This window comes from Epinephelus fuscoguttatus, linkage group LG3 (genome assembly GCF_011397635.1).
Source record: "Epinephelus fuscoguttatus linkage group LG3, E.fuscoguttatus.final_Chr_v1".
Taxonomy (NCBI): Eukaryota; Metazoa; Chordata; class Actinopteri; order Perciformes; family Serranidae; genus Epinephelus; species Epinephelus fuscoguttatus.
Window position 1 is genome coordinate 37960931 of NC_064754.1, and position 18112 is coordinate 37979042.

The following is an 18112-nucleotide window of genomic DNA, read 5'->3' on the forward strand; positions in this document are numbered from 1 at the left end:
GAGCGAGAATGTGTTGTCACATGAAGTGGATTCTTGCAAAGGCAGAGGACCATGTTTTTATTTTCCAAACATTATCTGTCTAATGTACTGCAGGTGGGAATCAAACCTGGGCCGCTGCAGTGAGGACAGATCCTTTGTGCCTGGGGCTGCTGCTCTAACCCCTAAGCCAGTGACTGCCCAAATTCAGATATTACTTTTTTACGTCCTGTCTTTGCTTCTGTTTTTAACATCATTAGACTTATGCTTTGGCAATTGGATGTGCATGTACTGCAGCTAATTAGTACATGGGGGTGTTAATTAGGTCCGTGGCTGCAGCAGCTGTGTCAGTTACACATCCTGCTACCCTGCATAGATGTCTTACTTTTTAAGGTTAAGCTAGTGGTAACTCTGAATCTCATTTATGATATACATGTTCCTGTTTTAATGCACACCACTCTACTGCATTGAAAGCCGTTGAAGCCAGTTCAGGAAGTTTAGAATGAGCCTTTTGATAGTTTTAATTATGCTGCAATCAGCCTCTTTTCTTTCATCTGTAATCTCAGTTTCCCGGTGATTAATTACCAACAACACCATTTGCAAGTCTCTTATGCCTTCTGCCCTTTTGCTGCTAGCTGACAATCATCAGAAGATGCTGTCTCCTCCACTCTTCTACCTCCTCTTCTCCCCCACACTCACTTCACAAGAGCATCTCCCAGAAATACATCAGGACAGTAACAGTTTCTGCAGAGATTTAACATGAGCCAAGATGAGAGCACACGTCAGTCTCATGTTAAAGTTTGTCCACGTAGTTTTCTGTTGCAGAGACATTGCGAAGATACATTCTTGGTGGTGTTTGAATCTTTTCTTGGTCTTGTTCCCTGAGTATATAGTCACCTCACTACATGTGTTCTGGCACAGCCCTCTGGTTTAATTTTATACCACACCTAAATCCAGTTCAAAGAACTGAGGGAAGACTGCCTCCGTGTCCTGCAGCCCAAAGCTTGGAAACAGCCACTCTGAAAATGTGAGACCTGTCGAAACCACATGTTGCAAGACCTACTTTTTATAGTGTTGTTTTCTGAATGGAACTTATTGAGACTATACTTAATGAAGCACAGACAGCGCCATTAAAGGGCTCTGTAGGTTTCAATAGCCCACTGATATGTACATACTTACTGAGTGAAGGAGGCCCATTTATTTACACTACCTGCTGTGCAGTATATATATGGCCATCACGAACTAAGTCTGTCTGTTGCGTAACAGGAGGTTTGCACTATAGGGATCACCTCACTCTGCAGGAGAACTTGCAGGAGAAGATGAATGAGCACAAATCTCTCTGAAACCAACATGGCAGGGGGAAATCTGTAATGCATACTGTGCACTTTACTGGAGGAAAACTAGGAGTCCCTGCCAAATAAAAGTTGGGTAAAAAAAACAAGACTTACAGAAGAAATTACTAAAAAAAAAAAGTGATGGTAACTGAGCCTGTGAGCAGGACCAGGCTGTGCTATTCAGGTTCCAAACAATAGGGCTACCTTCACATTACAGGGCATAGTAGAATGATTTGATGACCTCATTCTGCATAATTATTAGCCATGTGCTTTTGTTTGAGAGATTGTATTTATTTTCTGAGAAATACCCTTTAGAGCAACAGGTATTTGGTTTTGGGATGACGGCCACTAGCTCGAGAGGAGAGTCCAGAATGATGGGGTTGTGATGTAGAGGGTTTCATGGAGGAACATTTCCTCCAAACCTTACAATATTCCGGGCTACATTCCAATATCTGTCGGTTCGTTACAACACTGTCACCACAGGTAGGCAGTCTGTCCTCATCAGAACGTGTGTGGCAGTCGCACTGTATTGGCTGGCGATTAGGGCAGCCTACCACATCAGCAGTTCAGCTACAACAGCCTTCTGTAATTTCAAAGACCTGTCCAACACAGTTTGGTTAGTAATCTGTGCCTGCACTGTGAAGTATGACCTGGAGAAACCATGGATGGGGAAACACATACATGAATGTCGATATTACCATTCTCAAGCGGTTGCATAGCCAGTGATCAGATATGTATCAGAATTAGGACCACATATCAAAGTGGCCCAGCTCTGATTGGAAAAATTTTTATTTCTATGTTGACATGAGAGCAAAACAAAATCAGATTTTGGCCACATGTGCTTGTAATAATTGTGAATACAATTCCAGACCCTAACAATGGAACATAATGAGCTCTGTTTTTTAACACACAACATTAACATACATTCCAACCTGATACCCATTCATCCAGTTATTTTTAAGTTTTTCAGTAATTCTGGCAGTGGGAGTATGGACTTATAATGGGCAGTGGGTGATGTGATTTTGGAGCAGCATGGAGGTAAAAATGTGCTTCACATGACCCAGCCGTCTAATCTTTGGTGTCCACCAGCTCTGCCAAAGTACCCGCTGCAGTCAAGAACCAAACCTCCACCAGCTCCAGTAATAATGTTTTATGTCTGACCCCACACACAAACCCCCGTGCAGCAATAAATAAAGCATAATCAGTGTGTTTGGCAGAGAAGAATATTCAAGTAGATTCTTTGTACTTTTTTTGCTGTATAGTTTTTTTTCTTTAAAGAGGTTTGTTAAGTTTTAGCTGTTAAAATTTTTTGTCCTCCTCATTATTTGCAAAGCCCATTACCATGTCATACAAATTTTGCTTGTTTACACAGCCAAAATGGAAAGGTTTTATCATGCAGTACTGGCAACCATCGGAGAAAGGACTCAAATGCGTGACCTGTGAAAGTAGAATAAGAGTTAATATCCTGAGGAAAGCAGAGTTCACCACACAGGCCAAAGTCTGAAAATATAGGCAAAGATATCCAAAAAAAACATAAGGCAAAGTTTTGGTCAAAGGCACAGGAAAATGGTCCAGTATTACCAGGAATAAATTTAGGAAAAATAGTACTGGGATGCTTAAAAGGAATAGTGAAGACAAACTGGCACAGACAAAGGTAATGACACAGACTAAATACACAAGGGAGGCAGGATAAAGAGGGACAGGTGGAACTTATCAGGGTGGGGAAGGTTATCACACAGACAGGAAACACAGGAGGGCAGGCAGTGAAGTATCTGAAACGAGAGAAAAAGCTAAGTACCAGAGGTGGGACCAAGTCATTGTTTTGCAAGACACAAGTAAGTCTCAAGTCTTGAGTTTCAAATCGTACACAAGTCTCAACGCACTCTTCACCAAATATAGTCATTTAACAATAGAGAAGCTAAAAATATATTAAAATTTACAAAAATCCTTAATGCTTTGAAATTTGTATTAATTCGTCAAAACAAGTTGGTTAAAAAGTTGCTTAACTGTTAAGCTAATGGTAGCTAAGCATCAGCTTGCTAACTGCTAATATTAGTTGATTCAGAAAATGAAGGGAAATCATTTGATTTGTGGCAATCTTTTTAAATAACATAATTTCAGTCTTTGGGCTCGGGGGAAGGTTTTAAATAAGTGAGGTCATGAGTCTTTGGTGTTAAAGTCCAAGTCGAGTTGCAAGTCTTTCTGATTTTGTCAAGTTATCTGAAGTCATCAAATTTGCGACTTGGGTCTGACTTGAGTCCCATTTACATGAATCAAGTCCACACCTCTGTCTGGTAAGCGCCAAAAAAACAGGACATTGTGACCTGAAAAGCTGAAAACAAGAAAACATAACCTGAATCACTGGATGGGGATGTATCAGGTTACAATTAAATCTATGTACGGCCCTGGACTGCTCTCTCTAGGCTTTTTGTGTGGGCTTTCCTTGACCTTGGTTATCAACCACAAATTTTCTTCAAAGAGTCAATAATGTCATGTGATGGACTACTTCTTTCACATTTGTCCTTGGCTGCAATTTTTTCACCATGGCCCTGAAACTTGCTGCTGCTCCATTTAGAGAGGACGTTAAGTAGCCTATAGCACAATTAGTCGTAGCACAATGACAGCCTTTGCAAACCCAACAAACTTAGTTCAGTTTGCATGCTGTCATTATATGGCTGCAGACAATAACTTAGCAGGTGAGTTTTCACCATCTATGTTTTACTAGAGAACCAAAAGATCAGTGAGAGTTAAAGGTGTGTTGTGGATTTAGTGGCGTCTAGCAGTGAGGTGGCAGAAGTGAAACTTCTCCAGTGTGAAAACCCTCTCCCCAACATGAAAATGTGAATGGTTCTCTCTGGGGCCAGTGTTCAGTTTATCTGTTGTGGGCTACTGTAGAACAACATGGTGGACTCTTGGAAAAGGACCCGCACCATATGTAGATATAAATGCCTCATTCCAAGGTAATGAAAACACAATTCTTATTTTCAGGTGATTATACTTTAATGAAAACATAGTTATGAATATTATATAGCAGTTCTGCCACTAGATGCCTTTCAATCCTCCACACTGGACCTTTAATTATCCAAGGCACATGTCTTTTAGACTTTGTGAAGTGAAAGAACTTGTAGTGAGTGCTGCTGTGAATTTCAGCAAAAGGAACTGCACAGCCATCATATCTTGAAATGACTTCCTAAGGAACCCAGAGCCTCATTCACCAACACACATGACTTCAGGGCTGCACAGCTTTGCAGCACTCAGGTCGCGTCATACTACAAAGACATAATTTATGTTGACACACGAGTCCCCACAACTCTCTCTGAAGCTCCCGTTGGTGGTTCTGAGTCCATAACATCAGTGCTAGTGTAAACCTCAGCCTTCATCTGTCATACCGAGCGCGCCGTGAGCTTTGATGCATTAGCATCGTCCCACGCTCCTGGCCATGAATACTGCATGAGTATGTAACCTACATCTATCCATGCTTCTGTCAGCAGGGGTCCCCTGATCAGACAGGTTCAGTATGGAGGGTGTAACGGTGTCCGGGAATGCGTTTTATGGGGTGTTTAGTTGATTCATTCCCCTGTCAGAAGAGATCAATGTCCTGCTGATTTGACTTGGTTTTTAAACTCTTAAAAGTGCTTTTCAAACAGCTGCCAGAGGCTTGGGGTGTGTACTCTTTAAATGGGTGTTCAAAATGTGTTCAGGCTATAATAGTAAAAACATAATGGAGGTTTTATTGAGGTGTGATCAGGGTGGGGTAAAACATTAATACATTTCACATATATCATGGTAACAGTATAAGATGTGTTTGATTTATGTTATCTGGCAAACCCAATGTTGGCTTTTGAGGACATTGACCTGCATGACATTATTAATCAAAGTGTAGTCATGTTTTTATGGAGCAGCAGTTAATGTGTACAGAAAAAAAGAGAAATGGAGAGAAGGAAGGTCTATGAGACATTGAGGTCGACAAACTCCCACTGATGAGAGTGAATGGGAGGTGTTAATGTTGGGATTTACTAAAGCAGCATAAAATCAGCCAAATGGTGAGGGAAATAAGAAGCAGGCTGGCCAAGGAAAAATGTAATCGTTGCAAGGCTGAGGGAGGAACACTCATGAATAATTTTGCTGCGCACCATATTTAACTGACAGAATATTCAGTGGAGCTGATCAATCCTTAACCATGCAGTTTTAGCTTTCTGTTTGACCAAAAAATAAAATGTTTGTGGTTTCTCTCTTTCTGTCCCAGATTCTGATCGGGGAAGTGACCAGTTTCTTCGTGAAGACAGAGGGAGCTCAGGAGAAGACCATAGTGACTGCTGACTGCTGTTATTTCAACCCTCTCCTCCGAAGGATCGTACGTTTTCTGGGTCAGTTATAGTCCTAAAGATCAGAGCTTTGACTAAATAGAGCCTCTGTACTCTGGGACCAAGGCTCATTTAGACTTACACCAGTGCTCCTCTATCTAAAGGCCAGAAAGAGCCCTTGTCCTTAGTTTAGGTCTCCTGTGGACTAATTTGCCCTCTCTTCTGTTCTGTTGATGTTCTGTGATCTTTTTCATCATCTCTGTATCTCTGTATTTATCTAAGTTATGAATCTTTTAAAGTGGTGGACTGTAGATGTGAAGCAAAAAAGCAAAGGGCTATGTCTGTCTGGACTTTCACTCCCACACAGTTGGCAGTCAGCGTAAGGATTTAATTCCCATTAAAGCGCCTGTTTCTGATTCCTACCAGTCTCACTTATTCAATTATTTTTAGCTTTCATACATAGACCCTCCCTTTTTCTCACTCCACCTCTCTTTTGTTACACAGGTGTGTACTCCTTTGGCCTCTTCACCACCACCATCTTTGCCAATGCAGGTCAAGTGGTGACAGGAAACCAGACGCCTCACTTCCTGACTGCCTGCAGGCCGAACTATACTGCTCTGGGTTGCCAGTCTCCGCTGCAGTACATAGCAGAGCGCCGAGCCTGCACAGGAAACCCATACCTGGTGGCGTCCGCCCGCAAATCCTTCCCCTCCAAAGACGCAGCGCTCAGCTTTTATTCAGCCATCTACACAGTGGTAGGGAGCTTTTGTTGATGACTGACTCTTGTGTTGGTAAAACAAATACTGGACAGTGCCACTAGGCTTACTTTTGTTTTACTAAAATTTTACTAAAGAAGGTGAAAATACCTCAGAATAAACGTTTTGATAAAGACATAAATCCTTTAAATAATAAAACCTTTTAAAAGCTTTTATACGGTGGAACCAGGGAGTTTATTAATGGTAATAAATCATTTACTTATCCTTTATAAATACATCAGTTAAAGCTAGGGTACTTAGATTTATTTTGGTTTCACTGGGCAGAAATCCCATAATAAACTTTATTAGTATGTCGTAATTCAAGTGGACTGAGATAACATCAGACTTCTGCACCTCGTCTTGGCTCTGTTTTCAGGATTTAGAAAATCTAGCTCATGCCAGGAGACTTTGGCCAATCAAAGGTCATTTCAGAAAGAGGGCAGTCCTATTGGCTGTTCTATAAATGTAGATGTGATGCATGTCCCTTCAGTTAAAGCCTGATTCAAAGACAGACAATCCTGCAGAATAAGTTACTATTCCAGCATTGGCATTGGCATTGACTGCCCATGCTGCAAAGCAACCCAAAAAAAGGAAGACAGACTTATCGAAAAGAGAGTCTGACAATAAATGCAATGAAACATGTTTTAATAACAGTGAAGTATTTCAGAGATGGAGAGAAAATGTTGCTATTAGTTTAGCCTTCTGCTAAGCAGAGCCAAAGGCTCAAAGCTGCAGCTTCAAGTTCACATTTAGCAAACATTAGCTAGAGCCTCAAGTCACAGCGTGTCCTCTGCCTCACTCCTGGAGTTCGAACAGCCCCGACGTCCCACCAGAAAAGCAAACTTTCTGTTGCTGCCATTACACAGGTTAGACCGCTGCCGCTGGCCACCAGCCTGCTATATGACATCAAGTGCTGGAGTGTTGCACTGGCCAAACTCAAGCTGACCAAAGATCCGTCTCTCAAGCTGCTGCCCACTTCCCACCATGGGAAACAGTCCACAGGCCCAGAGGTTAAAATTCCACATGGACTCTGTCAAACTGGCTTCAAAACCCAGAGCTGTTTCTTTAGGTTTTCCCCTCTTGCTCTTTCCAGATTTCTGCTTACCCCAGCATTAAGAGCCATTAGAAGAATATTTTTCAAAGCAGCATACAGCTAGCCTTCAATATACAGCCTGGCAGTCCAAAGGTTTTTCTTATAACTGATTTATTAAGCATCATTATTGAATAATTTATTTACCAGTAACGAAGCTAAAAGTTACTTATCAGTGTCTTATAAAGGTTGCAGTTGCCTCATTTGCAAGTGGTACTAGAGACTCTGACAAAAAAATAAAAAGAAAGAAATATGAAATGAGGACAAAAATTAAATTCTTCCAAAAAGGAAGGAACCTATTAAGTGCTTTCTTATGACTGCCTGCTAATAACCTCACAGCTGGCTGATTTCTTATTAGTCCGTTTACATAATACTGTTGAAAAGCTTACAAATACGTAGCCTGCAAATTCAATTTAATGTGGAGAAGAACAGTACAAAACTGAATTCAGACAACCTGTAGATGTAAATTATGGATGTAAGGCACTACGACATAAAAAACTAAATTTCTAGATTAATTATTTATTTTTTCAGTCACTGCTGTGCAAATTCCAATACAAAGAATATATGAGTAAATTAGGTTAATTCCTATATATATTCTTGAACGTGATAATAGTTTAACACTTTAAATAATTTCAGAGGATTGCACATTTCCCACATACTGAAATTCACATCTGCTGTAACGCTTGATGTGCATACTGACTCTGACAGTTGCATTTTTTTCTCTGTGGTAGTCATCACCTGATCTTAACCCAAATGACCTCCTTTCCCAGGGTAACACATGTGCATGTGAGTCTCTGTCATTATATTGGTAGAAACATTTATTTATGATTAAAGCACGGCTGCATTGAGCCTTTGTTCGTCTTTTTAATTACAGTGTGCCATGTTCCTGTCATTTTTAGAAACATTAAGCCAAGTATGGCAGTGTTAATGGTGCTCTCTCATCAAATCCTTCAGCTGCACTGAAATCACTGCAGAGTGCGTCCTCTTGTGGCTCATTCAAGCTCTTCAGCCTATTAAGATATTTAAGCTGCAGCAGTGTTCAAATTATCTCAGATGGATAACTGAAGACCTGGAGATTCAAAACCAGCTCACTTTTTTTTTTTTAATTTCAAATACATCTCTTTCCTCCAGATGTACGTGACCCTGGTGTTCAGGACCAAGGGGACCCGTCTGACCAAGCCCACCTTGTGCCTGGTGCTGTTGTCTCTGGCCGTGCTGGTGGGGGTGGTGAGAGTGACTGAACACAGAAACCACTGGAATGATGTCCTGGCTGGGTTTGTCACCGGAGGGGCCATTGCTGCATTCTTGGTGAGAAGGAGATGATGAGGGAGGGAGGGAAATATGGGGAGGGAAAGGAGGGTGGAAAGATGAGATGGATGGAATTTCAGGGATCGAAAAAAGGATGGAGGAGGAAGAGATAGTGGTAGATGGATGGAAAAGAGGTAAAGGAAAGGACACTGGATATTTAAGATAAATAACCATACAAATAATTATGAATAAGTAGATTAAAAAGGGGAAAAAAAGACAAATAAGGTGCATTTGTGTATCGCATTAGCTAGCTCATCATCGCCCCTTTGCATTGCGCTCATACCTCAGTTACCACTGATATCAGGACAGTGTGGCCAATTCTTTAATCAGCTTTGGCTAAATAAGTATAATAATAGGCACGTTCCTGTGTGTTGCTTTTGTATGGCAGGATAGTATGTTGAAGAGAGAAGGGAAGGATTGTATTAGAGAAGGAAGCAAAGAGAGAGCAGTGTTGGTGTGATGTGGGTGCAGTAGAGATGGTGGGAGGATGAACTGATGATTAAGGGAGGCTTGAGAGAGCCTTGCTGCCTGTGCAATGGAGAACTCACACACACTTTCACATCTATGAATTTGAATGGACTGATCTGAATCTTTATATAACACATTGAAATACTGTCATTTGGTTTCGGGACCTCTTGGCCTGAATCAATTTTCTGAAAACACTCCTAGGGTCAGTGTTAATGTTAAAGATCAAAGTGCTCCCTGTGCTTTGCCCCTTTTTGTCCATGCCTCCGCCCATATGTCATTCTTTCTCTCTCTTTCTTTTATCTCTGTCTCTCCCTCTCCCACTGTAAGCGTCCTCTTCAGTATCTGTTCCCAAGCGCACTCCAGGCATTTCACGCACCAGAAAATCGCCCATCTTCGTGGTGCAGTGGAGCGAATCTCTGCCCTCCTCTTTCTTTTACCTCTTCTCTATGCTCTCCATCAGGTGTCATGTGTGATCAACAATTTCCAGCAAACCCAGAGAGCGATGGCGATGGCGACTTCTCCACCTCCACAGCGCCCAGAGCCCCCAATTGGGCTTCCTCTCCTCAGTCTGCCCCGTGTGGAGAGTCCACTCGAAAAGTTAAGTGGCCTCCAGGTAAGGGTGGGGGAAAACAATTTGGAAAAACATTGAAAAAATAGTTGTTGTTTTTCCCTGAAAAGCACTTTTGGTGAGCAAATACTTATTAGTCATGTTAGCGACATGGCTGCGGGAATGTCACTCCACCACTTTGGCCCAAAGTGAAATATCTCAACAGCTATCGGGCATTCTGGTTTCCCAGAAGATGAATCCTGTTGACTTTTGTGATCCTCTGACTTTTGCCCTTGCACCACCGTGAAGTTGACATTTATAGTTTTGAGTTAAATAGAATATTTCAACAGATACACACATTCATGCTCCTCTCAGGATGATTTATAAGCTAATCAACTTTGGGGATTCTTTAAACTTTAATCTTGCATCATTTTCCGGTCAGAATTTATATTTGCCCAATAGTGTTGTTTATGACTTAATAGCTGTAAAACTACATTCCCATCAGCCTTAGCTGTTCTTCGTGTTAAGTTATAATAACAAATGTTACCATGCAAACATAATAAGCTAAGATGGTGAACATGGTGCACATGAAAACCTACCAAGCACCAACATGTTAGCATGCTAATGTTAGCAAATAAAGGCACAGTCCACCCTAAAATGAAAAATACATATTTTTTCTCTTACCTGTAGTGCTCTTTATGAGTCTAGATTGTTTTGGGGTGAGATGCCAGATGCTGAAGATATTGATCTCAGAGATGTCTGCCTTCTCTCCAGTAAAATGGAACTACATGGCACTCAGCTTGTAGTGCTCAAAGCTCCAAAAAATGCATTTGAAAAACTCAAAAGCAATGCCTCTTTCCAGACATCATGACCCAGTTACAAAAGATAATCCACAGACCTTGTCGTGAGCAGTTTAATATAGGAACTACTTTCTACCAAACTACTTTCACTAACTGTATCACCATACAGAAGGAAGCGTGCATCTACTCATTGACACGAAGCCTGTGACAGCATGGGACAGTGAGATATAACGATGGCATCCTTGGCTGAGCTGTAATGTTAGCTAGCACAGTGGTGCTAAGTGAGCTAGCAGATGCACGTTACTTTCTGTGCAGTGATACGGTTGGTGGATGTAGTTTGGTAGAAAAAAAAAGTTCCTACATGAAACTACTCACAAGAACTGCAGATTATCTTGAGTAACCAGGTCATGATTTCTGGAGAGAGGCAAGTTCCACTATAGAAGATGCGGAAGAAGGCAGACATCTCTATGACTGATATCTCCAGCACTCTGCAACTCGCACCAAAATATTCTAGACTAATAAATAGCCCTACAGGTGAAAGAAAAAATATGTGTTTTTGATTATACAGTGAACTGTCCTTTAAGCTCAAAGCACCACAATGCCTACTGTAAATATAGCCTGACAACACTGCTTGCATGACTGCAGACCTTCAATCTAGTTTTTAAATGTGTACGGGGCTATCTTTGACTGTTTTTTGTCCTCACTGATAACCTTGGTTCCTTCATTGTATTTGGATTTATGCTTCTTTCTGTCTGATATCTCTGTTGTGCACACTCTATCTCTAGACATCATCATTTTGCATTCTTGTCTCTTGCTGTCTCAGTCAAGTAAAGTTTATCTGCCTTATTCCCTTGGGGTTTTGACTTCCCACATGTTTTGAAATGTTTTATGTTCTTTACTTCCATCCCTCTCTATCTTTCCTAATGTTCTCCTTGTCCCCTTCCCTCCTGTTAGGCTCCAGGGCTACCGTATTCTGAGATCACATGACCATCAGCCAATCCCGTCCCCCGCCCCTCCCGATGTGCTCCTCCCCTCACGGCGTTGCCTCACCAGCGCAGTCTAGACCTGCCCACTGAATGCCCCCCACCCTGCCCTGCCCACCCCGCTGGACGACATCCTCTCAGACGAGTCAAATCCACGCAGGTCTGAAGCTCCACCAATCACAGGAGGCAGAACAGCGACACGTGCACACGGCAAGCATGGCTGAAACCTGTCATCCGCTAAGGACCAATAGGACATGGATACATGTCTCTCTGTCCTGCTCTGTCCTGTTCGTCCTCCAAGATGGCCTCCTTTTTCTTTCAGGTGTGAAAGAATCGCCAAAGCCAGAGCTGTTGAAGCAATACTGTGTCCTATTTCCTTGTCCTGTTTTCCACATAGACCCAACAGTGACTCTAAAGACTGTTGGCTGGTGATGACTTGATAAAACACTTTGGTTTGGGGATCAAAAAAAATTCCAGTCACCGATGGATTGTCCTCAACAGACCATTTTGCAACACTCAGGACAATACAGTGGAAAAAAGGACAAGATTATAAACAAAGACCTTTATGTAATCAGGTACCGTCTAGTATTATGGTACAGAGTTTTTATTTCTGTCCTCGAAACTAACAAGAGACGTGATCAAAGAGGAAAGCACCTTTGTAAATTATAGCACAGATGAACCAACCTGGTGTTCAGTAAACTGTGTTGTATCTTATTTGTTTTGGGGGATGTGGGTTTGATCTCTTGCTGTATATTGTGTGAAGTGACAGAGGAGAGATTTATACACGCTAGAGCTGTGCTTGTGATACCACATTTGTTTTGGGGGCATCAGTTAATTCATCCCTGAGGTGAACTAGATTACCATCGACTTTCCAAATATCTCTTATCTACTTGCTATTCAGGTGTGTGTTTCTAAATGTCTGTAGGTTCTACGTCCATGCTGTGAAATATCTGGAGGGTTTTATCATTTGACCGACTGCCTATTCTCATGTGTTCTTTGTTAGTGCTAGTTTGGATAAATGTCTCATTTTCTTTTTCCCATACCCCATTTAACAGTTTAATGCCTGTCCTTGTTTTCTCATTAGATTACCTGTATTTATATGTTAATGTTAAGAGTGGTGCAGGGATAAAGTTTTTTGTAGGCTGATGCAGAAGTTGGCATCGCCCCTCGTCAAAAAAAGCCTACGGGATTTTTCCATTGGATTTTGGTTTATTAAAGATTATAAGATCTGTGGCAAACAAAAGTTTATGATACTTACATGTATTGTTCATCAAGAAGATCTTCACAAATGATCATCGCTTGATTGTGTGTGTGATTTTTGAAGCCTAAATGCAGCCACCAAAAGCTAATGTTAGGCTATGAACAAACTACACCACCATCACATGATTTAACATCGCCACCACAACAAAGCTGTCGTTCTGTAGTCTCATTTAGCCAGAGCTTCAAAATTCATAAGTGGAGTATTGTCTGACATATTTCATGTCATAGAACGAAACGTGAATGTCTCTTAAGCTTGTGTTAACCATAGACCTTATTTTAGGCATCTAACCAAAAACCCATTCAAAAAACCCATTGACTTCAAGACAAGGGAACTAGGAGTGCTCATATGCTAACTCACTTCTGAGTTTTAGGACTTAATTCTGCAGCTCCCTGTTTACAGAGGTGGATGTTCCTATAGGTGACAAAGGCGACTGCCTAGGGCGCCACCCAGAGCCCCTCCCCCCAAAATATGACGCAAGAGAGAAGTGAGCTAATGCTAGAGCATTAATGGGTATGGTAGAGTGGAGTGTGTGTGGAGATCTTCAGAGTAAGAAAAAAATGAAAAGGCAAAAGCCATCCAGGGCTCAGTACAAAAGAGTAAAAAAAAAAAAAAGTTAAAACTTGCAAATTTGCACATACATTATTCTTTTATTGTCTGATATTTATTATTATTGTTTGTTAGCTGAGTTGATTATTTGTGTTGACTTCAGATTAGCTCTTGTTTTTGTTTGTAATGAATATAATGAATATAAAAGAGGGGGCTGCCAGGGGAAGCTTGCCTAGGGCGCCAAATGTGCAGGTCCAGCACTGTGTATTTATTCCCTTTGCTTTCCAAAATGAATGTTTTTATAAGAGTAGTTTGGGCATCTGTTGTTGATGCGGCTGTTTTATCCATCCATCTTGTCCCATTATTTCCTGCCTCAGTCCATCGTCCTGTCTTCACACTGACTTTAGGAAACCAATGGCACAGACCAGTGTGTGACACAGAGGCACCACGAGCAAGTTTTGTATAGTTTTGTACAGTATATAGGTTTCTTTACACAGTATATACTGCATTATCATTATGTTTCAATTGTGTGAACAATGTGAAGCTGCCTGAGCCTGTCTTGTAGGAACATGAGTAGTGGCCTGGTTTAAAGCAGGAATGTAGCGTGGTGGAGAAGTGTGTGAAATCTAACGGCATACAGTCAGCGTGTTTGGCTCACAACTTGCTTTAGTTCTGCTCTCAGTTCAAAAGGACACTGCAGGCAGGTTATATTAGTAGGAGAGTACGCAATGGGTTATATAAAGAAGACATTGCTATGGTTTTATTAAGCGTGTGTGTGTGTGTGCGCGTGTGTGTGTGTGCTTATTGGGATTTGTGTGTATGTTTATAATGAGCACATTGTATGGCAGCATAACTGTTAATTTGGCAATCTGTTTTCTTAAGTTAAACTGTCAAAAGTAGCTGCTATAATTACACACTTGCGCTTGTGTGTAACTGCAGGCCTTCAAAGGACCCCTGCCAAGGCGTCCTAACAATGCCTGTTATAGCAGAAGGTGCTCATTATAGCTCTGAGATTACTTACAGTAAAACTTTTCAGTCTGAATTTTTTTGTAAACAACTGAAGAGGTAGAGAACACCATAACTGTCCAAATAATGTTATTTTCATGTTCAAATGTCTCTGTTTTGTATTTATTTACCAGAATAAATTGCAATTACCACACATCGCTGGCTGAGTTACATTTTTTACTTGATTTGTTGCAATGTCCTGCACACTTAAGTAAAGATATATCTTTGCTGTTGTACCAGTTCTATTCGTTTTAAGCTGTCATGACATACAGTAGCCATGAACACAGTATGTTTAAAGGATAAAGAGATATTTTGTGGAATGTTATTATTTAGCTGCTTTAAATTAATATTGACTATCAGTCAGACTCAGAACAATAGGCCTTTTTAACAGCAGACATTTTTACTTTTCATTGGAGAAAAGGTGTTTCTAATAACATTAACAATGGCTGTGTTCTGTTTAAGCATCCCACTAAGTCATGACAGTAAGTCAGTGTTTACACCCGTGCCTTTCCTACTGTGACGTGTCAAAATGTCTTGCATTAAGAAGACCTACCTGAAAATCTGTGTCAGAGCTTTGAATAACTAAATGTTGGAGATGTGTACCAATTTCAGTACATTCAATTGTATACAATACATTTAAAAAAATCATGCAGATTTTGTGGGTATTTGTCATGTTGTTGTTTTTGTTTTTTTACTTCTCCAACGTGAACACAGTAGATTCAGGAACTGAGACACACAAATGTAAAACTACTGCCCCTTAGTGGCTGTTACCTAGCTTCTTCTTAGAGACTAGTATGGATGTAAAATATGGCACCTGTAATTGGTATGCATAATTTGTTCTGACCTGGAGAGTTACTAATTTGCAGTGATTAAATACTCAAAAATGCAATGTATTACAATGTTCAACGTGACAGTGGATTGTGGATTTACTCCTTTAAAAACCTGCTGTTATGTGGTGTCGCCTCAGTTTAATAAGTTGTAGTAAGTTGCTATGAACACCAAGTGGCAGTGTTTACCATGTTAACCTGATGAAACCAAGGGAGGCTTTCAGAATTCCCCATTTTTATGTTTCTGAAACCAAACAGCACATTAGGAATGTAAAAATATGCTTAAACAGAAAAGAGGATGTCTTTTTACACAAGACCTCCATTGGCCCACATTAGGCATTAGTCATCAAGCTAATAAATGTAATGTAATGGCACAATTACTTTGAAATGTAGACACAGGCAGTTTCTGTCTCTCTGTCTCTCTTTTCTCTCTCAATTGCCCCAGTCTTTCTCCCCGCCCCCTCTTTGTGTTCCTTTGAGTTTGTGTTTGTCAGTCTTGTTAACGACAAGGCACACACACACACACACACACGCACACACAAACAGAGGACTCTCTGCACTCTCTCGACAACATTATCTTTTCCGGAAATTGCTTCTCAAGCACAGCCGGAGCCCCATTAGAAAAGAAGAGCTCTACGCTGTAACCTTTTTAAAAAGCCATTAGTGATGCACCTGCTTCTCTCTCTCTCTCTCTCTGTTCCTATTTGTGTGTCCTATTTGTCTCTCTTGTTAACACTGACACACACACACAGACACACACTCTTGCAGTTTCTCCATCCTGATTGCCAGCCAGCTTCCCTGTTCCCAATCCTACAAACTGACTACTGAGCAGCACGAGCATCTTTCCACTCCAGTTAGGGTATGAATCACTTACATTTTAAAGTTCTGCGTCAGAGTGCAAAACCACTCAATTTAATAATTTACGTGTGTTATTCTAATGGCTTGTGACTGTTAAATCAGTGTTTTGGACATGAGTAATTCCCTCTCACTGGGAAAACAAGTTATTTTATAAAATGTCACGTCACTGCAGTGAACATGCCGGGTTCACTTCCATCAGAGATGAATGAGGAACTCATTTTGGTGATTCATATAATGTTATAATGCATACTGTACAAATGAGCTTTTAATTATAAATGCTGCTCCCACTTATAGTGATTTAATGTTTTCGTCAGTTATTTGATACCTTAAATTTAAAGCCATTACTCCGAGGCAGAAGTGATTTGTATTTGCTTTGGTCGCCTCCACATTAACATCAGTAACACTAAGTGCTGCCAAACCTAAATGAATGGGAGTGACACGACATAATGTATTGTGCATAGCTTAAGCATGTATACCAGCACATGGTACATACTTATCCTTTAGGGAAAAAAACACCTGTGTGGTAGAATATATGAAAGGGGAACTCCACCAATTTAAAAAAAAAAATCTTAGTCTGTTGACACATCTTTGGGGGTCCTACTTCACATGTAAAAAAAAGTTGTACAAAGCATTTTGTGCATCCAGAGGAAGCTGTGCAAAATGTGATACATCTGATTAATAAATCTGATAGATAAAAGTGATGTCACTTGAGTCAGCCTCAACTGGGGATGAAGACTGCAAGTTTGAAAATGGAACAAATTCTGGGGGTGTGAAGTTAGATAGATGTAACATTAAAAGATCCCTGTAGCTTGCTCTTTAATTCTGCTTGAGACTAGGGGCTCATAGTTACATTAGTCACTAGTAGCATAACACCCCAGAATCTTTGAGACGTGTATAGATGCAGCAACATATCGTTGGGAACCTACACAACACATTCCTTCAAAGCACACTCAGCGCCAGTAGAAGACAAACCCACCAACACAGCAATTATTTGAACCCTGCTACAACGCCACACTGCAGTGACAAAATATGAGGTCAAACCATGGATGGCCTACTGGGCACAGGCCCCGGGGCCCAAAGTGTCAAGGCCCCAACCTGAATTTCACTTGCAAAATGTCTTTTAGATTAACACACAAATGCAAGGGAACTACAAAGTGGTGCAAAAAAAAAATACACAAAGGAGCAAAACAACCCAGAGAATAGAACTGAATAGAAGGTCTTTATTGTCATTGTACATGTATATTAAAATTTGGGGTGCTTCTCCTAGCCAGTGCAGTTTATGTAAGTAATAGACTAAGACAAATTAGACAGACAACAAGTGCTCATTCAATAAATATGAAACTAAAATAGATAATATAAGAAAACATGAGCAATAGGCAGCGAGTCAGAGAGGCAACAGCTGCTGCTTATGTGTGTGCCGCCATTTTACCCACACAAAATCACCAGAAAGACACAAAATTCAAAGAGACGGAAAACGACTACAAAGATAACAATCTACTTTGTAATTCATTATAAATGTAGGCGTGGTTTACTTTATAAGTAACAAAATGTAACCCTAACCTAATCTTATCTTCTTCTTCCCTTATCTTCTAGCCAAACACTTCTTAGCTAGCTAAATGCTAACCCAGCATTTTCTTTCTTTCAGGGCCAAGGGAGGAAGGGAGCCGATCATGGACTGATGTGTAGGTATGGTGGACAGGGCATGAGGCTGGTGGGTGGGTCACATAGCTGCTCTGGCCGCAGCTATATCTCCTCGGGATCTTTACAGTAACCAAATTTTAGGCGGTCAAGTTGCATTATGAGTAATTTAGACACCAGGTTTTCACAAGGAAGAAGAATGTGTGGAATTACAGTTTTTCCCAGTTGCTAAAACACAAAAGCCAATTCTCTAAACCAAATGACCAGTTCTCTAAACACGTTTAATAAAACTAGCCCCCATTTGCCAAAACCATAAACACATTTCACATTAAGACACAATTCACAAAACACAATCCTCCTTTTCTCATAAATCTAAACACATTTTGTCTTGCTAAAACACAAGTTGCAAAAA

General features: G+C 40.8%; 1 protein-coding gene across 4 annotated transcripts in view; it reads left to right on the top strand.

The window, feature by feature from the left end:
- The window catches only part of plppr2b (phospholipid phosphatase related 2b), a 77169-nt gene extending 62645 nt beyond the window's left edge, over positions 1-14524 (top strand). For 3 of the 4 annotated variants that reach the window (XM_049567030.1, XM_049567052.1, XM_049567041.1), the window contains 5 exons: positions 5557-5677; positions 6119-6369; positions 8591-8767; positions 9696-9832; positions 11537-14524. In XM_049567030.1, coding sequence (XP_049422987.1) covers positions 5557-5677; positions 6119-6369; positions 8591-8767; positions 9696-9832; positions 11537-11645 — 795 coding nt within the window. In that variant the 3' untranslated portion in view covers positions 11646-14524. Of the gene's footprint in view, positions 1-5556; positions 5678-6118; positions 6370-8590; positions 8768-9695; positions 9849-11536 lie in introns of all 4 variants that reach the window. The other variant, XM_049567061.1, reaches the window with a different exon arrangement.
- The last annotated feature ends 3588 nt before the right edge of the window (positions 14525-18112 follow it).